A 25,885-nucleotide genomic window follows, 5' to 3' on the forward strand; every position below is an offset into this window, starting at 1 on the left:
AACGGTTTGAATTGAAGGAGACGAAACGTTGATTTCTTGGAGAACCGAAATATCATCACCCCTTTCACCGCTCTCGTTCCGATCTCCGATGGTTGCAGCTGCCGGATCCATGGACTCCTCCCCGCTCGTCCATCCTGCATCCGATCCCGAATCCTCTAACTCCGGCTCTCCGATCATGGAAGAGAAAGGGTTCTCGTGAATTTCCTCAATGCGAAACGTGAACCTTGCTCCATTAATACAACACTCCGTCACTTGATCAATGGATCTAAGGCCCGTGGATATTTGAATCAAAGCAACATCCAGTTTTTCTTTTTCTTTCGTCTTCTCATGCATCTTCAACACCCGACCGAACTTTGCAGTTGCCAACTCAAAGAAACGAGGATTCCATGCATGGAGTGGGATCCCGACCCACCTCGTCCACACAACCCGTTGTTGAAACACATCCACAACGTTCCATTTCCTCTTCCATTGAAACCAGAAGTCACTCCATTCATCCATCTCGGTTAAAATTTTTTCTATTGGCGCGTCGCAGACACTACGTATCAACATCAAATTTCCTCCCATTGTCGTCACCTTCAGTTTCCCAGCACATTCGCTATTGATTTCTTCATTAATCTCTTCCCACAAGAATTCATCTTTGATGAAACCCGTGAAGGCTCCATCTAGCCATCGTGTTTCCTCATCCGAAGTTTTAAACTGAAGCAAATCCGAAGATCCTGACTCCCCTTCTTTTGATCCAGTGAGCACCTCCTTAAAAGAAACACCCATCATTCTTTTTGCGGCATGCACGACCTTTGTTTTTTCCGGCTTTCTACCCGCGTCAGATTTGATTCCTTTCCCTTTACTTCCTTGGACCTTCATTTCTCTCTCGAATCTCGGTTTGAACACCCTAATTTTATAGCTCCCAATCCACAACTTATTCAGCTGCTCCAGCAAACCTTCCCTATCTTCAACGTCTTCGAATCGAACAAAACCGAAAGGCTTCCCTTTTTTGTCTCTCTTTCTTGGACAAAAGATATCTATCGGTTCTCGCACGGAACCGAACTTTCTCCTCAAAAAATCGAAGCTACATTCTTCTGGAATGTTGTTGAAAAAGAATGTAACTCTTCGTGCTTCATTGTCGTCTCTATCTTTCCAAAGTTTCGAAAACCTTTGAGTCTTTTGGTTCAGCTGCTTCGTCACCATCCCATCGGCTCCGTTACTCCCCGCCCCTCGTCTCCTCACCTCCCTCCAAACCTCCTCTCCCATCTCTTAAATTGGAACTAATCAAAATGCAGCCTGCCGCAGACGTTAGCCACACCTCCGCCGCATCTCCTCGTCGCTAGACTGCCCGATACCTCATATCCGGATCCTCGAGCACGTCTAATTGGAAAACTGGATCCGCAGCGGTTCCGGAGAAGCCCAATCTGGAAATCCGAGGGTCGCCTGAAGCTGGAATTCCGAGGGTCGCCTGAATCGGTGGTGGTGACTGCCGCAGCTTCGATGTGAGACCGGTGGATCTGCCCGAAACTGTAAATCCGATGAGATCCGAAGTCCAATCTGCCCAATCAGTGCTTCCACAACACAAGTCAATGCAGTCGACTGACGTGAGCAGAAAGGGGCTGGCGGGAAGGTGAAGGAGGCGACGACAGCCGGGGATGACGGGCGGAAGTCGGTGATGGCAAATGCAGCAGCGGATCTGCAGATGGGAGAAAGGGACTGGGAGATCGGGTGCGGCCTGCCGCCTGCAGGCTGAGCACGGGGGGACAGCGGCGCCGGTGGGAAGACACGCCGGTGCTGGTGGAAAGATGCGCCAGACGTCAGAGAGAAGTCAGATCTCTTGTCTTGATATCTCTACAAACGTTAATCTTGATGGAGTCAACGCCGATTCCCTCTTCTCCACCCTCACAACAACTGTTTCTCAGATCGTCGGAAAGCCCTCACAGATGGGAGAAAGGGACTGGGAGATCGGGTGCGGCCTGCCGCCTGCAGGCTGAGCACGGGGGGACAGCGGCGCCGGTGGGAAGACACGCCGGTGCTGGTGGAAAGATGCGCCAGAGGTCCTCTCCACTTTCTCTCTCGTGACTTACTTTTCACTTTTTGTGGATCAAATTGTATCGAGTTCAAGTTCGATTCAGTTCTTCCATACGGGAGCTTTTCTGTGATCTTATATATAGTCCATAAAATAAGCCTTCTCCAATTTAAAATATTTAGTAATATACTCATTACAAAAATTATTGAATTCGTTTAGTAATAATGTTCAAACACCCTAGATTCAACCTAGTTTGCAAGTAATATTTTCATGGAATGTTTTTTTTTTTAAAAAAAAAAAAAAAAACTTTTTTCCTCTAAATTGATTATGCTCTTAAACATTTGTTAATTTCTTGAATGTAGTTCATTTTCAAGGCCCACTGCCCACCCATTAATTATTGAATTATACTAAGACTATCATTAACAACAACCAATATTTCAATCACCCCATCATCTAATAATGTCTTTAATATTTAATTGATTTCTCTCTCTTCCACATCACCAATATTCATTTCAACCCAATTATACTCATTTTGAGATATTTATCTATGATCAATCCAATCATTCAACCATATATGACATTTATATTTTTTTAAGCATAAGAATTACATATAATAAAAATAAAAAATTATAATTATAATAAAAAATACTAAAATGTCAAAATGTAAAATTGACCTATAAATAGAAAATATGTCATTACCAAAACATCACAAACTAAATTAATAACATAGCAAATGTGGTCTCCATTTATAGAGAAATTTAATTATGAATTTTGATATATATATATATATATATATATATTAATAAAGTATATAAAAAAACTTTTTATCTTAATATCTAAATAAAATATACATAATCAATCAAATAGTGCCAAGTGTCCTATCTTTTGTCTAAAATTTAAAGAGACCTTGTGGTCTCATTTAGAGTTGTCAACTGGGTCGGGAAGGCCCAAGCATGTAGAAAGTTAGACCCAATTCGGCTCAGGAACACAGTTGGAACGGGCTGGTCTTGGGTAGGGCTTTTAAAAAAATCTCTAACCCAACCCGGTTCAAGACCACAAGTTTAGTGGGCTCGGGTTGGGGATAGGTCGGGCCTTAAATGGGCCTATGGTGGGTTGGGTATGTAATACCCCGTTTCCTCGAGCTAAGTTTAGAATAATTTTTGAACTTAGAATTTAGATGATTCACGCCGGATTGAGAAAAAGAATTTATTTTAATTCCAACAAAAATGATTTACAAAAGCATTTGTAAATTTAGTAATTAAATTTATATGCTTAGCATATTTATTTAATTAAACATTCAAGCATTTATGTGTTTTGAGTTTTATTTATTTTTCTTTTGGGCCTTATGTTTATTTACCTTTGGTTGATAAATGAGAGCCCAAACCAATATTGACAAAGCCCAACCCATCTTGATTCTTAGATATTTTTCTCCATCTCCACCGCCTCACTTTTCCCCCTCTTCAAATATATCTCCTCCGCTGCTCTCTCTCTCATTTCACTCACTTCATCTCTCTATTTCCAATACCGAAGAGAACTCCAAGAACAGCAGCAACCTCTCGATTCACCCAGCATCCAGCAAATTCAAACCAAGGTTTCATCTATGAACTCCATCGCCCTTTGTTCATGTTTTTGTGTGTTTATATGTTTTAGCATCATAACTGTTAAATGAATAAGGATAAAGGTAGAGTCTTGATTTAAGTTACTGAAAATCGATCTTTGAGTGTGTTGTTTTGTGGAGTTTTGGGTGGTTCAGTCGAGTTTTAGATGTGAGTTGAGGGTGGCGGCCGTAGCTCGCTGCGGTCGCCGGAAACAGAGGGAGGTGACGGTGCTTCACCGTTGCCAAGAAGGTGATCGGCATGAACTGACTTGGTGGGTTGAGAAAGAAGGAGTCGTGAGCTGTACTGAATTTGGGAGAGAAGAGCAAGGAGATGAGTGCAGAGCTGAAATACCAGAGCTGGAGGCCAGAACTGAAATACCAGAGCTGGAGGCCAGAGCTGAAATACCAGAGCTGAAGGCCAGAGCTGAAATACCAGAGCTGAAGGCCAGAGCTGAAATACCAGAGCTGAAGGTCAGAGCTGGAAGCCAGAGCTCGGAGGCCAGAGCTGGAAAGCCAGAGCTGGGAGGCCAGAGCTGAAGGCCAGAGCTGAAGGCCAGAGCTGAAAGACAGGGCTGAACGCCAGAGCTGAAGGCCAGAGCTGAGAGACAGAGCTGAACGCCAGAGCTCGAGGCCAGAGCTGGCAAGCCAGAGCTGGTAGAGACCAGAGCTGGTTAACGTAACAGAGCAGAACGAACTAGAATTTTGTGTTTTTTTTTTTTAAACACTTCTTATATGCTTAAGTATGAAATGAGCCATGCATTGCATCATGTTTTAATTGGTTTTATTTATAATTCCAATTACAAAAGAAGGATGAGTAAGAATATTGTTGGTGTTCTTAACTCAAGAGAAATGTTTTCAATTTTTTTCTATAAATTTTGAAAACCCGGCTAAGTGAATCATAAAATGTTAAGTACTTTACCGTGACTTAAGTTTAGATTTAAGAGACCTATTAAGAATAGATTTCTTGTAGGTTTTGTACGTCAGGAGGATTAGCACTGCTATTTCGATTCAGAGATAAGTTTAAACGACATGCTTTGCCTAAATTCTTTATTATACCAAAACAAATACAATACAAAATAATAAATAAAAATGATCACTTTCTTATGCGTCAATGCAAAGACGCACAGTACTAATTGTTATACACATGTTCCTCACAAAATCATATTTTTCAAAGTTTATGTGATAGAATTCGTTCCTATCAGCAACGAGTCCGTCCAATTTTAAGAGGTCGACATCGGTCCATACCAATCTGCTGTATAAAATTCTGCCCACAAAATGAATATTTCATGATTGTTGATTTCCCAAATCGCTGAATTCAATATTTCTGTATCTATCATTGTGATATTGACATGAAATATTTTGGGTCCACATTACTATTTTTGGCATACATAAATTAAACTGTATATTCTCGGAGATGTATTGAGTTATCCCTTGAGCTACTCGAAATTTCATTTGACAAAAATTCGATAAATTTCGACACTTGAGCTTGTGATTTAATTTGTTATCAGTCTTTTGTATATATGAAAAAGAGATTTCATTAGTTAACTCGAATAAACTCTCAAGCTGGGTTATTATTTTTCTAAATATCAATTTAAAATCAGAATATAATATTTATATAATCTTTTTATTTATATTATATAAAGTTGCCGGTTTCAACAAACTAACAATTGCACTCATGCAATGCACTAGAAACTTATATATATATATAGGGTGCAGTTATAATGAGAACCACACTTATCGTGAGAACATAAGAACCATTAAAATCAATGCATCTGCTATATAAATTAATGCATTCGCTATTAAATTTAATGCATCCGAAAATAATAAAATTTGTGTTCCCTTCAGGATTCGAACCCAGGATCTGCATTCATTCACCAAGATGATGCATACACCGTAGATCTTGATGATCGAATGACTTAAAATGGTTATCCGTTCTAATTTTATTTAGTGGTTCTTATTTGAACCTCTCCCTATATATATATATATATATATATATATATATATATATATATATATATATATATATATATATAGGATTGGGATCTATGAAGAAGTAACTATATTTCGTTCTGAATAAGTCAATAAATTTACCGAATAAATCACGCGACCGCACGAATAGTTATTTTACTGAATAAACGCTTACATTTTTCGTTCATGCGCTCGCGTGATTTATTCAGTAAATATATTGATTTATTCAGCCTTCGTTGTTTCCTTCTACATTTAGCATTCTTCATTGATCCATTCCCTATATATATATATATATATATATATATATATAATTAATACTAACTCAATTATCATATTTATAAATATAATAAAAGTATATAGTTTTAGCCGAACATATTTGAATTGAATATAGAAAAATATAAAGAATAATAATGAAGAACTCACAATAATCATATCACCAATATACACGTGCCATTCAATTGAATATAAGATACAAAATGAATGTAATATATAGTTTATGATTACAATTGTTCGGTGTAAGTTTATATGGATATTATTGGTGTCATATGAAATGAAATAGTAATGTACTAATAATTATTGTTACGTTTATTCTTATCCTTGTGAATTGTACTGAGATACATGTGATAGTATCACATAAAAGCCTGCTTTACAATAACATGTAATAATAATTAGAAGACCATTACTTTAAATTACTTATTGTTATATGTTATTGTGGTTAATTAATTTTAATTTACTTGTTTATTTTCAAAATAATTATAAAATATCCATACAACTAATACGAGGAGGACTCCATGTGGACGTCCCCATGGAAGTTTTTGTCAACTACTATTGCTAATTTTTTAAGTTTTATTGAAGAAACATGAAAGTAGCTCTTTTTTTTGTTGGCGGGGGGGGGGGGGGGGGGGGTGGGGGGGGGGGGGGGGGGGTTTCCGGTGGAGATTTCGAAAGGGCCGGGGCTTCTGAAATTGGTATATTACCTTTTGTGAGTCCAAAATAAAAGAGGATTGATATAGGCCCATTTACTACACAGAAAATGGGCTTGCTGAACAAGTAGTAGTTAGTATAGTTTTTATTATTTTACGCTACACAATTTATAAATCCGATCAAATCTCACGGCAATCATGAATCTATACTATTGATCCACAAAAAAATAGTTCAAATTTTGTTATGTTATGACGTTCATAACAATTAACTTATTTTTATATTTGAAAATTTTCTATAACATGATAGGCCATTTTCTCCACTCACAATACAATTAATTATCATTATTAACATCATCGGCATTGGGGTTACATGATAGCTTACTTGATAAGGGGGGACCACATTGAGTAAGGAGGCCGCATTGGGATTACATGATTGCCTATTTGATTTTTTTAGTTTTGATTTTTCTATTTTTCATTTAAGTTTAATTGCATAAATTTAAATCACACAATTTACTTCAAATTTAAATTGCATTAATTTTGAAATTCTAAAAATTACATAAAACTTAATAAATAAAAACAAATCCTAAAAATAACTTTTCCTGGTCTAGAGGTCCGAAACGTGCCCAAACACACTCCATCAAATCACGTTGGAGCGCGGCGTGCAACTGCCTATCTCGGAGAATAGTATCTCTTTGCACATATTCCTCGAAGGAAACTGGGGTTGCTCGACCACTCTCCGTCTAGTCACTGCTAGACGCCCCGTGTCCTGCATCGTCATCTCTCCAATTGGTAGCTTCTTCACCTTTGTGCTCCACAATCATGTTGTGGATAATGATGCAACACAACATGATGTCCTTGAGGTGCTCCACGTACCAATTGCATACCGGACTTCGAATGATTCCCCACCGAGCTTGAAGGACTCCAAAGGCACGTTCGACATCCTTCCGTGCCAATTCTTGCATCTTCTTGAACCTCGCCTCCTTCGGATTGGTCGCCATTGGTGGACTCTTGACGAAGCAACGCCACTCCGGATATATGTCGTCGTACAAGTAGTAGCCCATCTGGTAGTAGCGATAGTTCACCTGAAAGAGCACGGGGACCGCCGTTCCATCCAACACGTCGGTAAAGAGAGGCGACTAAGGGTGTGCATCGGTCGGTTCGGCCGGCCGACCGACCAAATTTTAGCCAACCGATCGACCGATCGACCCCCCAAAAAAATAACCAGCCGACCGAAAACTGATTTCCAAACCGGCCAAAAGCCGAACCGGTCAAATTTCGGTTTTCGGCCGATCGAACCGACCCGACCGCCCACTTGTGCACTTACTTCAAATTTGCAGGTCGGCTATGGCTGTTTCAAGCACAGAGGGCGGCGCCGGCGCGGTGGTGTTGCTATCAGCGAGAACCTCTTTCTCCTGAGAATCAACGGCGATAGAGATAGGCCTCTTTTCAGCAACTGTTTCATAATCTATCACTAGAGGATGGTGAGGTGGCGGTCTGGACTCTGGAGGGCAGCGCAGCTGCGGGCTGCGGCAATTTCGGGCCGGCGGCGAAGTGGGGGTGGGGGTGGGGTTGACGGGAGGCTGACTGGGGGTAAGGGAAGGCAGATTGGATTGGGGTTTGGGGCTTGGGGTGGGGGTGGGGGTGGGGGTGGGGTTGACGGGAGGCGGACTAGGGGTGAGGGAAGACAAGTTGGATTGGGGATTGGGGTTTGGGGCTTGGGGGAGGCGGAAGATAGATAGTGAGAGATAGATAGGTTAGGTTAAAAAAACAAAAAAATATTAAAATACATATATGTTCGGTCGGTTCGGTTTTCGACCGACCAAATTAAAAAAAACCGAACCGACCGAAAAAACCAAAAATTTTCAAAAAAATCGGCCGAACCGACCGAACCATTAAAAAAAATCGATCGAAAACTGATCGGTTCGGCCAATTTTTGATCGGTTTTTTCGGCCGACTCGATTTTTGCTCACCCCTAGAGGCGACTGGTTGAGAACGTTGATGTCGTTGTTCGAACTAGCGACACCGAAGAAGGCATGCCAAATCCACAGATCGTGGGATGCAATAGCCTCCAAGATCAAGGTTGGCTCCCCTTGATCACCGCGTGTATATGCGTCGTGCCACGCCTTTGAGCAATTCTTCCACCCCCCAATGCATACAATCAAGACTCCCGAGCATCCCGGGAAATCCATGTCGCGCCTCGTGCATCTGAGTAAGGCGTGTGATGTCCTCCATCGTTGGACGCCGCAGATAATGGCTTCCAAAAGTCCGGATGACAGCCTTGCAGAACTTCTTGAGGCAACATGCCCGGTCCAGTCGGCAACTTTGAGTTACTCGTCGAAAGTATCCGCACTGACGCCGGTGGCCAATTGGCGAATAGCCGCCGTGCATTTCTACAAAGGGGAAAGAGAGTCCCGATCTATTGCATCAGTGGTCATCTGGAAGTAAGTATCTTCATCTTGAACAGCCTCGACGATGCACAAGAACAACTCCTTCTGCATTCAAAAATGATGTCGGAAAAATGTAGGCTCGTACGTCGGATTATCATTGAAGTAGTCTTGTATAAGACGTAAATGGGCCTCCTCACGATCACGGTGGACGTAAGACCGGGGACGTTTAACACGTCCCGGCTCCGGAGCCGGTTGGGTGTAGATTTGAGCAAGCAATTGTTTCTTCAACTCGATCTCGTCTATGATCGCTTGAGCTACACCGTCGGATGAATCGGACGAAGCATCGTGTTGGGGTTCCGCCATTTTTTGAAGAAAAAAGAAGGAAATATTGAAAGAGAAATTTGGGGAGTTTGAAGAAGTGGAATTGGTATATGAATGAAAGTATTGGTAGGGATATATATAGATAGGAAAAATAATAATAATAAATTTTAAACGGCCAAAATAGCTGTTGGATATTAAAGAAAAATAAAGTCAAATCGGCTAAATAGCCGTTGAAATTTTTGAATTTATTTATTTTTAAAATATGGCGCGTGTAGAACACGCGCCGAATTTTGAAGCATATCGGGCATGCACGATAAAACGTGTAGCCCTCGTGTAAGGGGAGGCTGCAACGCCTTACACGATCTCGCCTCTACTCGAGTAGAGGGTATCGTGTAATGCGTTGCGGATGCTCTAATATTCATTCCGTACACGTTATCATTTCATTTTGGTCCGTCTACGATATCGTTGTCACTTTCATTTATAGCAGTAGGGTCCACAAACATCAATCACAATAATAGTGGGACTCAAACTCCACTTACAATAATACCCACTATTATCCACTATTTTCTTAAAACTCGTACCGTCCACAAAATGGAAAGGATATCGTGTACTGAGGGAGTACTACTTTTTAATTGAAGCACATTCTCCCGCCACAATACATTATTAAAATCTGTGTCGTCTTCTTCTATGAGTATTCTTTGTGGATGAAGGAAGTATATAAAAGATGGACTTTTTTCCTCTCTTTTTTTTTTCTACTATCTCTTCTCTCGCCAAATTTTTCACTATTTTTATCTTTATTTTTTTATATATAATTTAATTGTTTTCTAATTATTGTTAAATTTGATTTATGAAGAAATATTTAATATGCATCTTAAATTTAAGTTCATGACAAAATCTTTAATATGGTAAAAATCATCAAAATGAATTTAAAACGGATAAGTTATAAAAACTTTAAAATGTTTTATTTTCTTTCTTTTCGTTAAAATTTTACACTTTTTATTTATGTTTGTGTATGAAAAATATTTATTTATTTATTATGTCATGTAATACTCTATAATGATAATAACGTGTAATGTTAATTTACACTATCAAATGATTTAAAATGATTTAATAACTACAATTGTCAATTCACTTTATACAGAGTTTGAAAATTTATGTTTTTAAATTCCTGATTTTATTGAGTAATTGATGTGGATTATCTTATTTTATTTTATTTATAAAACATATTTTGTGTTTATTTATATTTTAATACTATTTAATATTTATATTTGTTTATTTAAACATGTTATTTAATTTCGATGTTCGTCTTGCATCGCACAAATGAGCGTACTAGTATGCTATATATAACCTATAACCATTTTGTTCATCGAAAACGGGCAGATTCACGAATTAGAGTCCATTGAAGAAAAATCTCAAGTTTATAATTAATTAGTATGGAAAAAAAAATCTTATCAATTTAGACTGTAATCGTTTATAATTCTTGATTTATACGAATATTATATATATATCAATGCTCTCAATCACTATGGTTTGTTATATTTATAATGTTAGCAGGATCAATTTTTTGACATGGTGTTGTCTCTTAATATGATTATTCAAGGGATTTACTATTATTCATGAATAATCTCTTTGTTTTGATGAACAATGAAAATCTGATGGTTTTATTGGTTCGGCCTTGGACGGTTTTGAAAAAAAAAATGATTGTTGATGAATAATAGAATGTTCTAATGTTCATGTTTTTCATATTTACGTTGCTATAAATTGATTGTAGATCTTCGTCAGATATTCGATTCAATAAAATAAGCTTAATTTGTTCATTTGGTTTATAAATGACCAGCGATAAAAAAAAAATCGAAGAAAGCTTACTAGGTGAGGTGTTTAATAACCAAGTTGTTAATGTGATTCAATTGTATTATGCATTATTATTATTTTATTAATGTAAGTTGGATGTATTATTCATGGAGCTATTGTATTATTCAGGCTACTTATCTTGTTCGTGTCAATCAGCTGTATTATTCGTATTTACTTATTTTGTTGTACATCTCAAATAATTTGTTTTTCATGCGAATATGCTACGTTAGTTATGGAATATTGCTTACCTTATTATTCATGATTAACTTACAAGATTAAATTGGTATGTGCAACATTTTGTATTATATTATGTGCTTGTATTGTTCATCTAAATAATTGAAGTGTTGTATGCTTAAATCAAACGTGTCACTAGTACACCTAACCTTATCTATATCATACAAACCCACCTTTCCTCTAGAACCCTAGCCGCCTAGGGTTTTGAGAGCGTGGTATTATTTGCCTGGCATTGGAGTTCTCCCCCGATCACTTGGTGTGACAGCCCAGGCTTGGGGTGAAATAGAATACAATAAATAAAAGAGCTTATTATATAGATGGATAATGATGACATAGAATGGGTTCATCATACGGAGAAATCCCCAAGGATCTAAAGAGGTTTAGTTTCACAACCATGATACTTTAACATTCAAACAATGCAGCGGAATAGAAATAATGAGTCTGAGCTCAACAAATTAGATTTGATGTTATTCAGGAATTTAGCTAGATTAGCTAAGGAGTAGATAGTCGTTGGGATATGAAACACTCCCCAGCTCAGCACCGTACGCACCATCCGCCTAACCTGAAAAACATTTGAAAATAGTTTGGGCTGAGTACTAATGTACTCAGTAGGCACAAGTTTTCAAAATATTTATGAAATGATAAGGCAGTTTATCCAATATCACCATCATGACTTAGAAGATTTTAAAACGGAAATCTCACTTCTAAGCATGACAAAATATTTTCTAGTTGAGGGCGCCCATGTACGTTCGATTGTTACTCGCTTCCCTTCCTTCATTCACTGATCTCAGGACACGCCCAGTCAGATCCAAGAATCTGTTATTGATCTCGGGACGCACCCAGTTAGAATCAATAACCTTAATTGTGCTTCGGAACACGTCCAGACAAGAACCCATCCTTATAACGTTCTAAATCTGTTAATGCACGATGGTGATCAACCCATCGAGCCACTAACCTTGTGTACACAATCTTCATTTAGCGTGTTAGGCCAAATGAGAATCTCGATCGATGCTTAAGCGAGCCTTAAACAATTACAGAACGCACATAAAAATATTTATATTGGATAAACAGATAATTTTCATGAAATATCAGAGCTTATGTAACTCAAGATACATTGTATGTAAAATAAAGCCCACCTCGAAAGGGGAGATTCAAAGCTCAGCTCGTGTGAAGCCTCACTGTTCTTGGTTATTCGGACCTACAAGAAATTAAATCCTTAAGTAGGTTTCGAGGTTCTTTTCTAATCCTCAAGGATAGGGAAAATCTAACTATTGATACACTTCGCCCGAATATAATTATTCATGGAATGATTACGGGTAAAATTTAAGTAATTATAGGGAATAATTAAGAGTCATTTAATAATTAGGCAATTTATAACTCAATGAAAATAAATAATAGATTAGGGGTATTATATTTATATAAAATAAATACTTAGTGATTAAAAATAAAATTTTGTTCTTATGAGGAAATAAATATGATTATTATTAATGGCTAAATCAAAATAATTAGAGCTCAAAGAAATTGATTTAGAAGGCTTATAATAATCAATTAAGCCCAAGTGTTCTAAAAATTTTATCATAGCCCCATAAAAATAAAAAATAGCACAAGTTATTAAAAGAAATTTGGCCCATTCAGACAGAGCCCATCAGATTTTAAAGAGAAGCCCAAATTCAATACAAAACTTAAATTAAACCCTAAAGTAAAAATAAATTATAAATAAAAGAAACAAGCTTTCTCTCTCTCCTCTCACCCACTCAATTCACGCCTCTCTCTCTCCCTCTCTCACACTCTCGGGCTCCCTCTCCAGCCCAGCCGCGCCGCCGCAGCCACTCCGGCGAGAGTCGCTGTCAGCCGCCAGCCGCCAGTCACCTTGCGCCCTCTGCAGCGGACGGCCAAGCAGGGCCGCCGCTGCTGCTGCTCCATTCCGGCCGTGACCGGCGGCGCCTGGCCTTCAGCCGTCGTTCGCCTTCCCCCCCTTTCCTCATGCGAAGCCGGCGACAGCCGGCTCAGGAGGGGGGGCCGCCGCCGCCGCCTTTTCTGGCAGGTGGTGCTCTTGCAACCACCAAAAGAAAGGAACGGGAATCCCCTTCTCTCACTCTCACACTCTAGACCCGGCCCAAAAAGAAGAAACGAAACTTGCAAGTGGAAATGAAGGTTTGCTCTTGATTTAAAAATTCTATCTTGGTGCTGCAGTTCAGAAATTTGGAGGTCTTGTAATGTTGAGTTCTTGATTTGTACAGATTTTTATGTAAAATCATCTATTGTAGTAGAAGTTTATGATTTACAGATTCCTAACATAGTCATGGGAAAGAAGAAAGAAAATGTCTATTGTCCAAGTTTGTTTATGTCACTGCATGAGATTCGAAGTCTATTTCTGGCCTTGGTATAGAGGAATACATATTCAATGTATGAGTTGAAAGAACAGAACGAACCTTGTTCAGTTTGGTTATGATGAATGTGCTGTAGTATTTGCTTATTTGGCTGTATTAAAGAAAAATGAACAAAATTGGTTCTGCAAAGTGACAAAAAGAAAGTTGGTACATCCCGTAAGAAGGAATAAAATATCACCTTGATAAGCTTGATGGGTGTCTTGAACTCCTGAGGTAGAAAATATTTTAATGGCAGATTCTGTTGGACAAGTGAAAATAGATTTTTCTTTAGGTGAAAAGTGAATGCAATAGAAAAGTTTAATGTTCCAAGATAGTGGAGAAGAAGGAGAAATTACCTACAGATTCAGAGATGGAAAAGGACAGGGAATGTTCTGATGGATTTGAGAGAGTTTAAAGGAGTGAGGGAGTGAAGAAAAGATGCTGCCTCGGTAGGGAAAAAGAATATTTTTGAGCAGATTTGGATTTGGGATAAGAGATTTCTTGGGAGGTGAAAAGACGCAGGTGGCAGAAAAGAAATCTGATTCTGTCAGATTGTAATCATTCATCCTCTTACGCTGCAGTAACTACTTTGGGCCCTAAAAAAAATACTCAAGTACTCAAGTCCACAATTGTTTGGGCTTAAAGACACAAGTAAAAAATAATCCCATAGCTATTTAAATACATACATATATTTGGGCCTTAGACTCAAAATAATCATAATAAACAAGCTAGATGATGGATAAATGAATAAATAAAATGAGGAATATTAGTAACAATATTTCTCATATAATCCAGCAATGGATTAAAATTTAATTGATCGAAAATAAAAATGTTGAGAGTATATCTATATCAATTTCCTTGATATAATATAATTATTGGATATCGGGCGTGTATCAATAGCATACTAAATTCTGATTTTCTATATTTCCTATGAAAAGGTCCGGATATCACACTTGGGGGCGTAGTTTTTTTGTTTTACTACAGTGTGACGTATGAAAAAGTGATTGGCCGAAGAAATAGTAAAGAGAGTAGCATATTTAAAACTTTCATCGAAAGCCCTAACGAAGGCGATAAAACTTACACCTCCGGAAGAGGGAAGAGGAGAAGGGCAGATCGAGGCTAAAGAAGATCATTGTTGGAAAGATCTTTGCGGAACGCCAGTCGCCTCGAGATATACTGTGGGAGAAGATGTCGGTCATACTGGGGTTGAGAGGGTGGTCGTAAGTCGAATATGTCAAGCACAACGTGTTTGCACTATCCTTAGATTTGGAATTGGACCGAGATAGAATTTTTGTGGATGGCCAGTGGCACTTCTACCATGACCTAATATTGTTTAAGGAAGCAGATTCGATGGTCACCGCAGCAGCCATGAAGTTTGAAGAGATCACCACGTGGATCCAAATTTATAACCCATGCACGGAGAATAGTATTGTGAGGAGGGTGGGGGCGCAAGTAGGGCGGGTGTTGGAAGTAGACATGAGTGATGGGGGTTTGCGCTTGGGACGGTACGCAAGGGTGAGGGTGACACGTTTCATCAATGATCCGCTTGTAAGGTGTATTCCGATTCTACCCACGGAGTCCACAAAGGAAGGTATGGCCTTAATCCTTTATGAGAGGCTGCCGAAACTATTTTGTTACGCGTGTGGAAAGATTGGTCATTTTGTTAAGCATTGTGATGCGGGGCCGGAGATAAAAACCAAACTGCAATATGGAACCTGGCTAAGAGCAGGACGCGAAGTGGACTATAGAAGATAAACGAAAAACTAAAAACCATACTCACAGTCGGGGAGGGGGTCCAGGGAGGATGTTGGTGGCGAAGAAAAACATCAAAGGGCCTAGACCACATCCTAAGGACGATGAGATACAACCAAGACCATTGAATGATATGGAGGGGAATAAGGGAAAGGATGTTAGGGAGACTGAAGTGAGTGGCAGTGGAGAGGGAGTAGCGGAGGCGAGGATGGAGGTAGAGGCGAGTGAAGTCTCATCAAACGCGAATGAGGAGGAGGCGGTGGGGAGAGGGGAGAAATAGAGGGAAGGTGAGGGAGTCAGAGGAGGAAGATGGGAGATGTGAGGGAACACCGAGATGGGAGGGAGATGGGGGGCTAAAGGATCTACCTCTGACATCCCCGATCACTATTAATATCATCTCACCTGTCAAAAAAAAAGAATTCACGTGCTAGAGGGTGGAAGAGGTTAGCACGAGACACTCTAGTATAGAAGGACAACATCACAAAGGGGAAGGAAGCGAGAGTGGAGTTGGAATGGTCCAGAGAGAGAGGGAGGCGGGTGACGAGGATATGTTAGAGGTATGAAGTAGGAACCAGAAACTGATACGTTTAATGGCGGATAATGAAAGCATTGAATTATCATCGGCAGATGCTACCATGCAGCCCCGTGCAGGACCAATGAATTGCTTAGCTTAGAACGCGCGAGGGATGGGAAACTCCAATGCGTTCCATGAGTTGCGGTGCCTGCTCACCGAATATTCCCCGAGTCTTGTCTTTTTGTGCGAGACACGACTTGTAACTGCTAAATGCACTAATTGGAAGACGATTTTGAATTATGATGGAAAGTTGGTGGTTGACGCAAAGGGTAAAAGTGGGGGATTGATCTTGATGTAGAGACTTCCACTTAATGTTAGGATCCTTTTGTACTCAGTCGGGCACGTTGATTGTATAATCTCTATGGATGATATGCTTTATCATTTACGAGCTTCTACGGAAACCCCATGACGAACCAGAGATGATTCTCATGGACCCTCCTTAAATGGATGAGTGAATGTGTGGGGATGGAGAATACACCATGGTTGGTGGCGGGGGATTTTAATTAGAATTTGAATGAGTTAGGGAAACGAGGAGGGAAAGGTAGGCCACCGAGACAAATGAATGAGTTTCTGGACACGCTTCTGTATTGCGGACTAAGGGAAATGGAGAATCCGAATAAGGAGTTCACATAGTGCAACAAAAGAAAGGGTGACCTTATTCTTGAGAGGCTGGACCGGTTGTGGCGAATACGGAATGGCAAGCCCAATTTTCGTGTGTGGAATCTTTTGCGCTGGACTTCATTAGATCTGACCACAGGTTGATCCTCTGTAAATTCGATGTGGCTGCTGCGCCGGTGATATGCAAAGGCAAAGGCAGATTTCATGTGGAAGAACAAGTGGTGTTTGGAGAAGGATTTTGTACCAGATTTCATTTGTGAGTGGTCATCCCTTAAATATGATAGTGATCTACCAATGAAATTACACTGATGCTAGCGTTTCTTGAAGCAGTGGTTTGGAAAGAAAGTGGATGATTTAGCTAAAAGAGTCAAGAAGCTAAGGAAAGAACGAAACAAATTAATGAAGGGGGTCAACTCTAAAATATCAGAGATAGAGATGCTTGAACTTTCGAGACAAATAGAGAAGGCGGTGGAGGAGGCATCGTGTCATTGGAAACAATGAGCTCGGGTTAATTGGTTGGCCAATAGAGAGCGAAATACGGGAAGCATTTCATGCTCAAGCCTCGAAGCACAGAAAGAAAAACACCATTCGAAAACTGAAAAACGAGCGAGAAGAATGGATAGAGAAGGAAAGGGAGAAGACGGAAGTGATCAACAATTACTTTAAGTCACTATTTACGTCGAGCAGACCCTCTCGGGCTGACATTGACTTAGTGGTTGATGCTATTGAGGAGCGGATTCAGGAGGATGATTATGTGGAGCTCAGCAAACCATTTCAAGAGGATGAAGTGAAGCGAACCGTGTTTGACATGCACCCGTCTAAGGCATCGGGGTCGGATGGCTTTAACGCCTGATTTTTCCAACATTTTTTGCTGACAATGGGAAGATTCATCACTCGCCAAGTGTTGCGGGTGTTCAATAGTGAGGCGGGCATAAGGGATTGGAACCACACTTTGATAGGCCTTATCCCCAAGAAAGATAAGCCGGAAGAGGTTGCGGATTTCAGGCTGGTTAGCATGTGTAATACTATCTATAAGATAGTCTCGAAAGCTAATGTCAACCGAATGCGCAGGGCCTTGGGGCGACTATTAGACTAGAATCAAAGCGCATTCATCAAAGGCCACCAGATAATATTCTCATTAGCTTCGAGTATCGGCACTGGATACGTAATAAGAAGAAAGGGAATGAGGGTACGGTGGCGCTAAAGCTTGATATGAGCAAAGCGTATGACCGGGTAGAGTGGGACTACCTTGAAGATGTCATGATGAAGATGAGGTTCCCAGAGAATGCTAAAAGACTGATCATGAGATGTGTGAGGTCGGTCTCGTTCAGCTTTCTACTGAACCGGAGTGTGTATCCATTTCTTTTCGCCTTGTGCGCGCAAGGCTTGCCATCTTTATTCCACAAAGCTGCAATGAATGACAGGATCCGTGGGGTGCCGCTCATATTGAGAACTCTTAACATAACTCACCTTTTTTTTGCGGATAATAGCTTGCTATTCTTTCAAGCTAAGGGGACTAAACAATGGTGATTAAAGAGATTCTGGGGCAGCACATAAACTTCGAGAAATCGTCCGCGTCCTTTAGGCCAAACACGTATAGAAGGGACCAGGAAGAGGTGATGCAAATTATGAATGTCAAGGAAATAGGGGGGATGCAAAAATACCTTGGGTTACCAGCTTTCTCACTCAAGCAGAAAAAACTTTAGTTCGGGTATATTGTTGAGAAAATACTAAAGAAGCTCCTAGGGTGGAATCAGCGAGAGTTCTCTGGTGGGGGTTGAGAAGTGCTTATCAAGGCTATGATACAGGCTATACCTACCTACACGATGCAGTGCTTCAAACTTCCGGAATCTATATGTTCCGATATTGATTGTTTATGTGCATCCTTTTGGTGGGGGGATAAGGTCGATTAGAGGAAGGTCCACTGGTGTAAGTGGGATGCAATGTGTAGACCTAAAGAATGAGGAGGTATGGGCTTTAGAGATATACAGAGTTTTAATAAGGCTCTCCTTGTGGCGATTGATTAAAACCCCCGTGTAATACCCCTACACTTTTTTGAAATTTAAATTATAATTTTTATTCAAAAATTTTATAATTATTATTTCTAGGCCCTTTACTATTTCATATAAATGTTAATCTATTTATTTTATAATCCCTATTGTCATGAGTTTTGCATTTTATGGTGGTAGGTTGTCCGATTCTTGGAGCTACGATGCGCCCCTGGCAAAAATTAAGATTTTGAGACATATGTGAATAAGTTACTGAATTCAATTTTCTTGGCTAATCTAGAATCTTAATATTAGTTATAACAAAATAGAAATACCTTTATTTTTATATTATTATTATTATTATTATTATTATTATTATTATTATTATTATTATTATTATAAAATGACTTCAAAAGGAAACCACAACTTTTATTAATTATAAGAATTCTCTAGAGGGTTAAACATTCATTCTTATATCTCTCTCTCTCTCTCTCGTCAGTTTCACTCCAGCAATTAGAGGTAAGATTTTCTTCATTCATTCTCTGGTTTCAAGTATCTTCTTTGTTGGGATTTTGGTTAGGGTTGTTGATATTTTTGATTTGTGTTGTGCATGAGTGTACATTTTTCTGTGGGTGGGTGAGTCTGTACGGCCGTGACTTTCCGGTGGATTTTCGGTAAGCTCTGGCAATCAAAACATAGGAAGATAGGTACCATTGGAAATCTCTCGTCGATACCTTTCCAATGGTACCTTCGGATTGTCAATCCGACACCGGACGAGGGAGTTATGATCCTGCAAAGTTAGGGTACCAAATCTGTGCGCGCGATTCCGACGGGAAATCCAGCACGACTTTGTTGTAGTGTTTTCTATGTCTCTTTGAAGTCTAAAAATGAAGCAATATGAGGGGTTTTGAAGCCTATGGTCTGGGCTACAACTTGATGTCTTCAATTTTGTTTTTGAGTGTCCGATGAAGGAGAAATAGAGTCATAAAATCGGCTTAACGAAGCAAGGGTTTCGCTATTGCTAAAATTGAAATTTCAACATCAAATCGATGTCGGATTTAGGATCAGACTTTGGGTTTCTATTTGAGTTAACCTTGTATTGATTTCAACCTATTTAAGGAATTTTGATCTATTTAAGCTCTAATTCTTTTATAATAGATTGTATTGTGAGCTCATAGAACCTTAGATAAATTGTTAGATCATTTACATGCAATATTGTGCTATTAACTTAAAAAATAGTAGCATAAAATTGGATTAATTGGAGATATTACTATATCATAAACATAGTTTGATTGCATAACTGAATTGAATGTTTCAAATGAGCACTTATTGAGTTTAGTTTTGTAAATATGCCTTAAGCTTTTGGAATGTTACAAGGAAATTATCTAAACTTTAGAGTTAACACATGAAAACCTCATCACTAAGCTAAAGTATTCTTAAGTGCTAGGAGCGGCGCAATCAAGGCTCAAGGACAGACAACCATACAAAATTTGAAGAGGTTCTTTCGAATTACATCTTTTGAGGCGGGGTTTACTTTAATCTGTAAGCATAATGGTTACATTGTTATAATCATTGTTGTGTTGTGCATCATGCATATGAGCTAATATAGCCCACAATGGGTTAGATCCACAAGGGATCAATTAAGTTGATTTACCCACAAGGGGTCAAGTCCACGAGGGACCGAGACTAGAAATCGGCTAAGTTAAAGAAGTTCATTATGTTTGCTGCATCACACAATTGTTTATAACAGATTGCAGCGTTTACCTCACTGAGTGTGCTAGCATACTCACGCCCTACTTTTTAATGTTGCTTTCAGGTTAAGGAGTCGACGAGCAAGGTAAGCACAGATGAGCTCATATTCTCATACTTATACTATTTTGTGCAAATTATAATATTTTGCTTTATATACTACTGGAAGAGTTTGTGGTGGGCTGTGACCCAATGATTTAGTATTTGAATATGCGAGTAGTTGAGGGCTGTGACCTAATGGTGACTAATGGGCTTTGATCCAATAGTTGATGTTTATATATGTGCCATGCTTTGTGTTAAATGGCTACTTAGGCATGCCTATATTTTGTTTGAAATATATATAGAGAAAGAGTTTTTGTCTTGTTTTAATTATTCATTGGCTTTGATTTGCTTTAATATAGATAAATATTTATTAGAAGTAAGATTTTGTAATGTTGCTCATTTTAAAATTGTGAGAACGTTACAGTTTGGTATCAGAGCTGAACCTCTCACAGTACGGTGTGGTTCAAGGACAAACCAAGCGGAAGCTGGTGGGCCAGTGACTCCCGGGGACGAAGTGCGGAGTGATTGTCGGTGCAAAAGAGGCACGGACAAGGAGCGGCTCCGATTAAGACTTCCAAGCGAAGGGGCGCAGGGATGAACCGAAACACACCAGAACGAGAGGGATTCTGAGAATATGCAGGTATGGGACTGCATATTCCAGGAGAGCTTAAATGATTTGATATGTGCTATTCATATCAACAAGATGCATCTTCTTTTCTGGTGCCCACATGGAAGATAAGTGTGCTTGGTTTGCAGCAATTTCAGGATGGGTGACCCCCTGGGAAGTTTCTCGGGGAGTGTGCGAGTGAGGACAAAACACGCTAGAAAAGACTTGTGTTGGTCTGTGGGGACAGTCGTCAAGTCTGGAGCCGGGCTGTTACACCCCGACTCCTTGGTTGTAAAGGTTTTCCAAGCACGATATTATAGAGAGGGGGACATCATGCATGCACCAGTGACCCCCCACCCCACCCAAATTTTTTTTTTTTTTTTAAACTGATTTTCTAACCACTGACCCCCCACCCCCCCCCCAAATTTTTTTTTTCAAAACTGATTTTCTGATTGTTGAGTCGCTGACCCACCCACCCCCCCCCAAAAAAATTTTCTTATTTTTTTAAAAACTGATTTTCTGACCGCTAACCCCCCACCCACCCTCCAGCCCAAAAAAATTATATTTTTTAAAACTTTTTTTTGGTGGGGGGGAGTGGGTGGGTGGGGGGGTGGGGGGTAGGGGTGGGTCAGTGGTCAGAAAATCAGTTTTTAAAAAAATTAAAAAAAAATTTGGGGGAGGGGGTGGGGGGTGGGTGGGGTGGGGTTGGGGTGGGGTGAAATCTTATGCATTTTTATATGAAACTTTATGCATTTTTATATGAAAGTTCATGCATTCTCGTATGAAACTTTATGCATCTAATGTAATACCCCGTTTCCTCGAGCTAAGTTTAGAATAATTTTGAACTTAGATTTAAGATGATTCACGCCGGATTGAGAAAAAAAAAGAATTTATTTAATTCCAACAAAAATGATTTACGAAAGCATTTGTAAATTTTCAAGTTATTTAAATTTTATTTTGTGCATTGCATATTAATTTAAATACGAGTGATTCCTCTGCCGAGTGATGCCTCTGCCGAGTGATTCCTCTGGCGAGTGATTCCTCTGCCGGGTGATTCCTCTGGCGAGTGATTCCTCTGTTGGGTGATTCCTCTGGCGAGTGATTCCTCTGGCGAGTGATTCCTCTGCCGGGTGATTCCTCTGGCGAGAGTGATTCCTCTGGCGAGTATGATTCCTCTGGCGAGAGTGATTCCTCTGGCGAAAGCCATCTCGCTGCTCCCCGTGATTCCCCTGGTATCACCATTCCTCTGCTCTGACAGAGAAATCACCATTCCTCTGCTCTGGTGCGGAACTAACTTTAGAGAGAGAGGAGTCAAAGCAAGTGGATAAACAAAGTTAACGGATAAGATATTTTGTGCAAGTGGATAATTAAGCATGTGTTATTTATCCAATACTTGATGGCTAAGTAAATGGGGTTAAATAAAACAACACCTTTCTCTTTCATCCCTCATAACAGACGTCTTTTTCCTCTCTCTTCTCTCTCTCCTCTCTCGACTGTCATCACCCAACACCATTGATGAGATTACTCCACCCTTCTCGGCACATTCATTATCCCTTCTGTAAGAAGTTAAACCATCAACTCCTCATTCAAGCAACAACAAGAACGAATCTCAACCGAAAACTCTTAAGGTTCCCTCTTGAGCCCTTATCTCATTTACTCAACTGTAAATTCAAGCATATCAATGGTGTCATTCCAGTAAACCAACATACCAGTATAAGTTTTTGCAAGTGCATACACTCTGTTCGTATATAATTTTACAAGCATGACATGAAATTGCATTTTTATTTTGCAATAAAAGTATTTATAATTTAATTGGTTTTATTTATAATTCCAATTACTAAAGAAATATGAGTAAGAATATTGTTGGTGTTCTTAACTCAGGACAAACGTTTTCAATTATTTATTCTTTAAATTTTGAAAACCCGGCTAAGTGAATCATAGAATGTTAAGCACTTCACCACGACTTAAGATTAGATTCAAGGTGACCTATTGAGAATAGATTTCTTGTAGGCTTTGAACGTCAGGAGGATTAGCACTGCTTTTCCGATTCAGAGATAACGTTAAACGACAGGCTTTGCCTATACAGGTGGGCTTATTTTCCAAATGTATGATTGAGCTAATGAGCTTAAATGTTTCGTGAAATATAAATTGTTTATCCAATAAATATTTTTGTGCACTCTGCTCTGTTTAAGGCTCGCCACAACGAATCAATTGAGGTTCTCTTATAGCCTAACACGTTATTTGAGAATTGTGTACACCGTTAGCTGACTCGGTGGGTTGATCTCCATTCGGGCACTAACTAAGAGGCGTTATAAGGATGCTTGCTGGATGTGTTCCGAAGCATAGAATGTAAGGGCCTGCCTGGGTATCGTCCCGAGGTCAAAAGTAAACTTGTCTGGGTTACGCCCTCAGTTCAAGTAAACGGGAGAAATGGATCCGTCGGTGGCTAAAAGGTCCGGGATCATAGCGAGTAACAGAAATGAGTGTGACAACTGCGCGCAAATTAAGTATATATATATATATATATATATATATAATGAAATATTTTAACATGCTTAGAAGTTCTTTCACTTTAAAAACCTTCTAAGTCATGTCAAGTATGATTGGATAAACTGCCCTTCAGATTATGAAATGTTTCAAAAGTTGCAGCCCACTAAGTACATTAGTACTTAGCCCAAATATTTTCAAATGTTTTTTAGGTTGATGGCTGGTGTTGACGGGGAGAGCTGAGGCTAGGGTTCAACTCCGTGTTTTGACTTCCGCTGTAGTACTAGCCTTTATTTGTCTTTCGTTTCCTTGACTCAAGACATTACTCTAAATGATATCTTTTGATAAGCTTAGACTCTTGACTCTTAAGTATTTTGATTAATAAATGTTGGTTATCCGAGGCATGAAACTAAACTTGTGATCCTGAAGTTGTAATGTTTGTCGATGGATTAGTATCGTTTGGATATCTGTCTCTCTTCATCCAAAGGGGCGAAGCCCGATTTAACAACCCATTATTCGTATTTTACAAGGTTTTTTCCTTGTTCATTATTCCTTCATAAATTGGGGTGTGACATCTAAAATATACCTATTTTGAGAAAATCTAATTTTTTTTTTAATTTCGAAAATTACATTCCAATTTTACCCCTCTCCAGATTTTGCCTTGAAATGCCTTGCCACGTGTCACCATCTTGATGCGCCACATGTCATAAATGTGTGGTCTAGATTTGGATCTACGGATCTATTATAAGCATAGGGATCTACATGAACCCAACCCTATATATATATATATATATATATATATATATATAGGGTTAGCTTATATTGAGATTTTAAATATTTTGAGATTTTGAGATAAATGAACATATCAATAAATTCTTTGAACATAACCAATATAACTCATGAACATATGAATCTATTTAATTTATTTAAAAAACACGCCACTTGTAGGGATTGAACCCCAGACCAACGCGCGTTCATAAAAATTAATTGACAAGTTCATCAAAATGTACTTATATGTTCATTTATCTCAAAATCTCAAAATATATATAAATCTCAATTGAACCAATTCCTATATATATATATATATATATATATATATATATATATATATATATATATATTTCAAATTAATGCATTCACTGCAATAATTAATGCATTCACTATTAAATTAATGCACTTGAAAAAGCATAAAATTTTCGCTCTCTCCAGGATTCGAACTCATGTGTGATGCATTCATTCAGAAATATGATACATCTACCATATATTTTAATGATAGAATGACTGAAAATGGTTCTTCGCTTTTATTTCATTTAATGATTCATCCATCAAAATAATGCATTCATTATAGAGCTTCATGATCGAAGGATTGAGAATTATTTTATGTTTCCATTTTATTGAAGAGTTCTCCTTTGAACTTCATCTTGACATAGATCTATATCATGCACCCGCTCCGATACGAAACGAGTAATGAAAATATATATGCAACTCCGACCTCATCCCAATAATTTGCCCCCACCCCATCCCATTAGGACGTGAGGTACTCAATACCCGCTAAAATTGAGTTGAGGGTTGGGATCGAATACTAAAATTTTAGGTACTCAATAGATTTGCAGTTATACCTGAATATTCAATTTATTTATTTTTAAATTAATATATATTAAGATTTAATCAATTAAAACATAAAAGAAATTATTTTTGTTTTCGTTTTCAAACCAAACACACTTCAAATTTGTGTGCAAGTGTTGACTTAACGGTAGGAGGTTAATGCTCAAGACCTGAGATCTTGAGTTCGAGTCCTTCGTCGCGCAGTCTTTAAAATTTATTTATTTACTTATGTAATTTATCAATAAAAAAAATTGAAATACTAGTACGCAACTCTAGTCTCCACTCTCCAAAATCCGTCCTTGTTGTTGTGACCGCCTTATCGACGACTGATGTCGTCACTCGCATTCGGGCCTTGCCTCCACCCGCTTCTTTCGAGTTCCATCCGTAAAAAAAAGTTATAAAATGAATCAAAATAATTTTCTTCACATCTGTTACATTCTAAACTATTATAATTATATAAAAAAAACATGCAAAATACAAACACATTATCTACTTACGAAATAAATAAATATATAGAAAAAGATATTAAATATAGTGAAAAAAAAGTAGCATCTCATTAAGGAGAGATGATATTTAAAAAGAGAGAGAGAGAGAAGAGAGGAAAGAGAAAAAAAAATATTTTAAAATTTTAAATTACCAAAACTTATTCATTCTAAATTTATTTTTTTATGGTTTTTAAAAGAGTTCTAAAATGAATCAATATAGTTTCTTTCTCCTTAATTGCACTAAAAATTATTATAATTAAAAAAATATGTAAATAAAATCATAAAATTGATATTAAAAATTAAAATAAAATAAACAT

The 25,885-nt window shown here is 38.6% G+C and overlaps 1 protein-coding gene and 1 long non-coding RNA gene across 3 annotated transcripts; both read left to right on the plus strand.

Annotated features, from left to right (window-relative positions):
• The first annotated feature begins 17,482 nt into the window (after window positions 1-17,482).
• On the plus strand, window positions 17,483-18,135 carry LOC131009584 (uncharacterized). The gene is made up of 2 exons (XM_057936999.1): window positions 17,483-17,614; window positions 17,677-18,135. Exons 1-2 carry the CDS (start codon window positions 17,483-17,485, stop codon window positions 18,133-18,135), a joined length of 591 nt encoding a protein of 196 aa, XP_057792982.1.
• Window positions 18,136-19,071: 936 nt separating this feature from the next.
• On the plus strand, window positions 19,072-21,085 carry LOC131011635 (uncharacterized). 2 transcript variants are annotated; one of them, XR_009097057.1, is made up of 3 exons: window positions 19,072-19,112; window positions 20,041-20,135; window positions 20,410-21,084. It is a non-coding gene; the product is annotated as an uncharacterized LOC131011635 (long non-coding RNA). The 2 variants fall into 2 exon arrangements; XR_009097058.1 differs by having other exon boundaries at window positions 19,074-19,112; window positions 20,035-20,135; window positions 20,410-21,085.
• Window positions 21,086-25,885: the final 4,800 nt, after the last annotated feature.

Source organism: Salvia miltiorrhiza, chromosome 2 (assembly GCF_028751815.1).
Source record: "Salvia miltiorrhiza cultivar Shanhuang (shh) chromosome 2, IMPLAD_Smil_shh, whole genome shotgun sequence".
Classification (NCBI taxonomy): Eukaryota; Viridiplantae; Streptophyta; class Magnoliopsida; order Lamiales; family Lamiaceae; genus Salvia; species Salvia miltiorrhiza.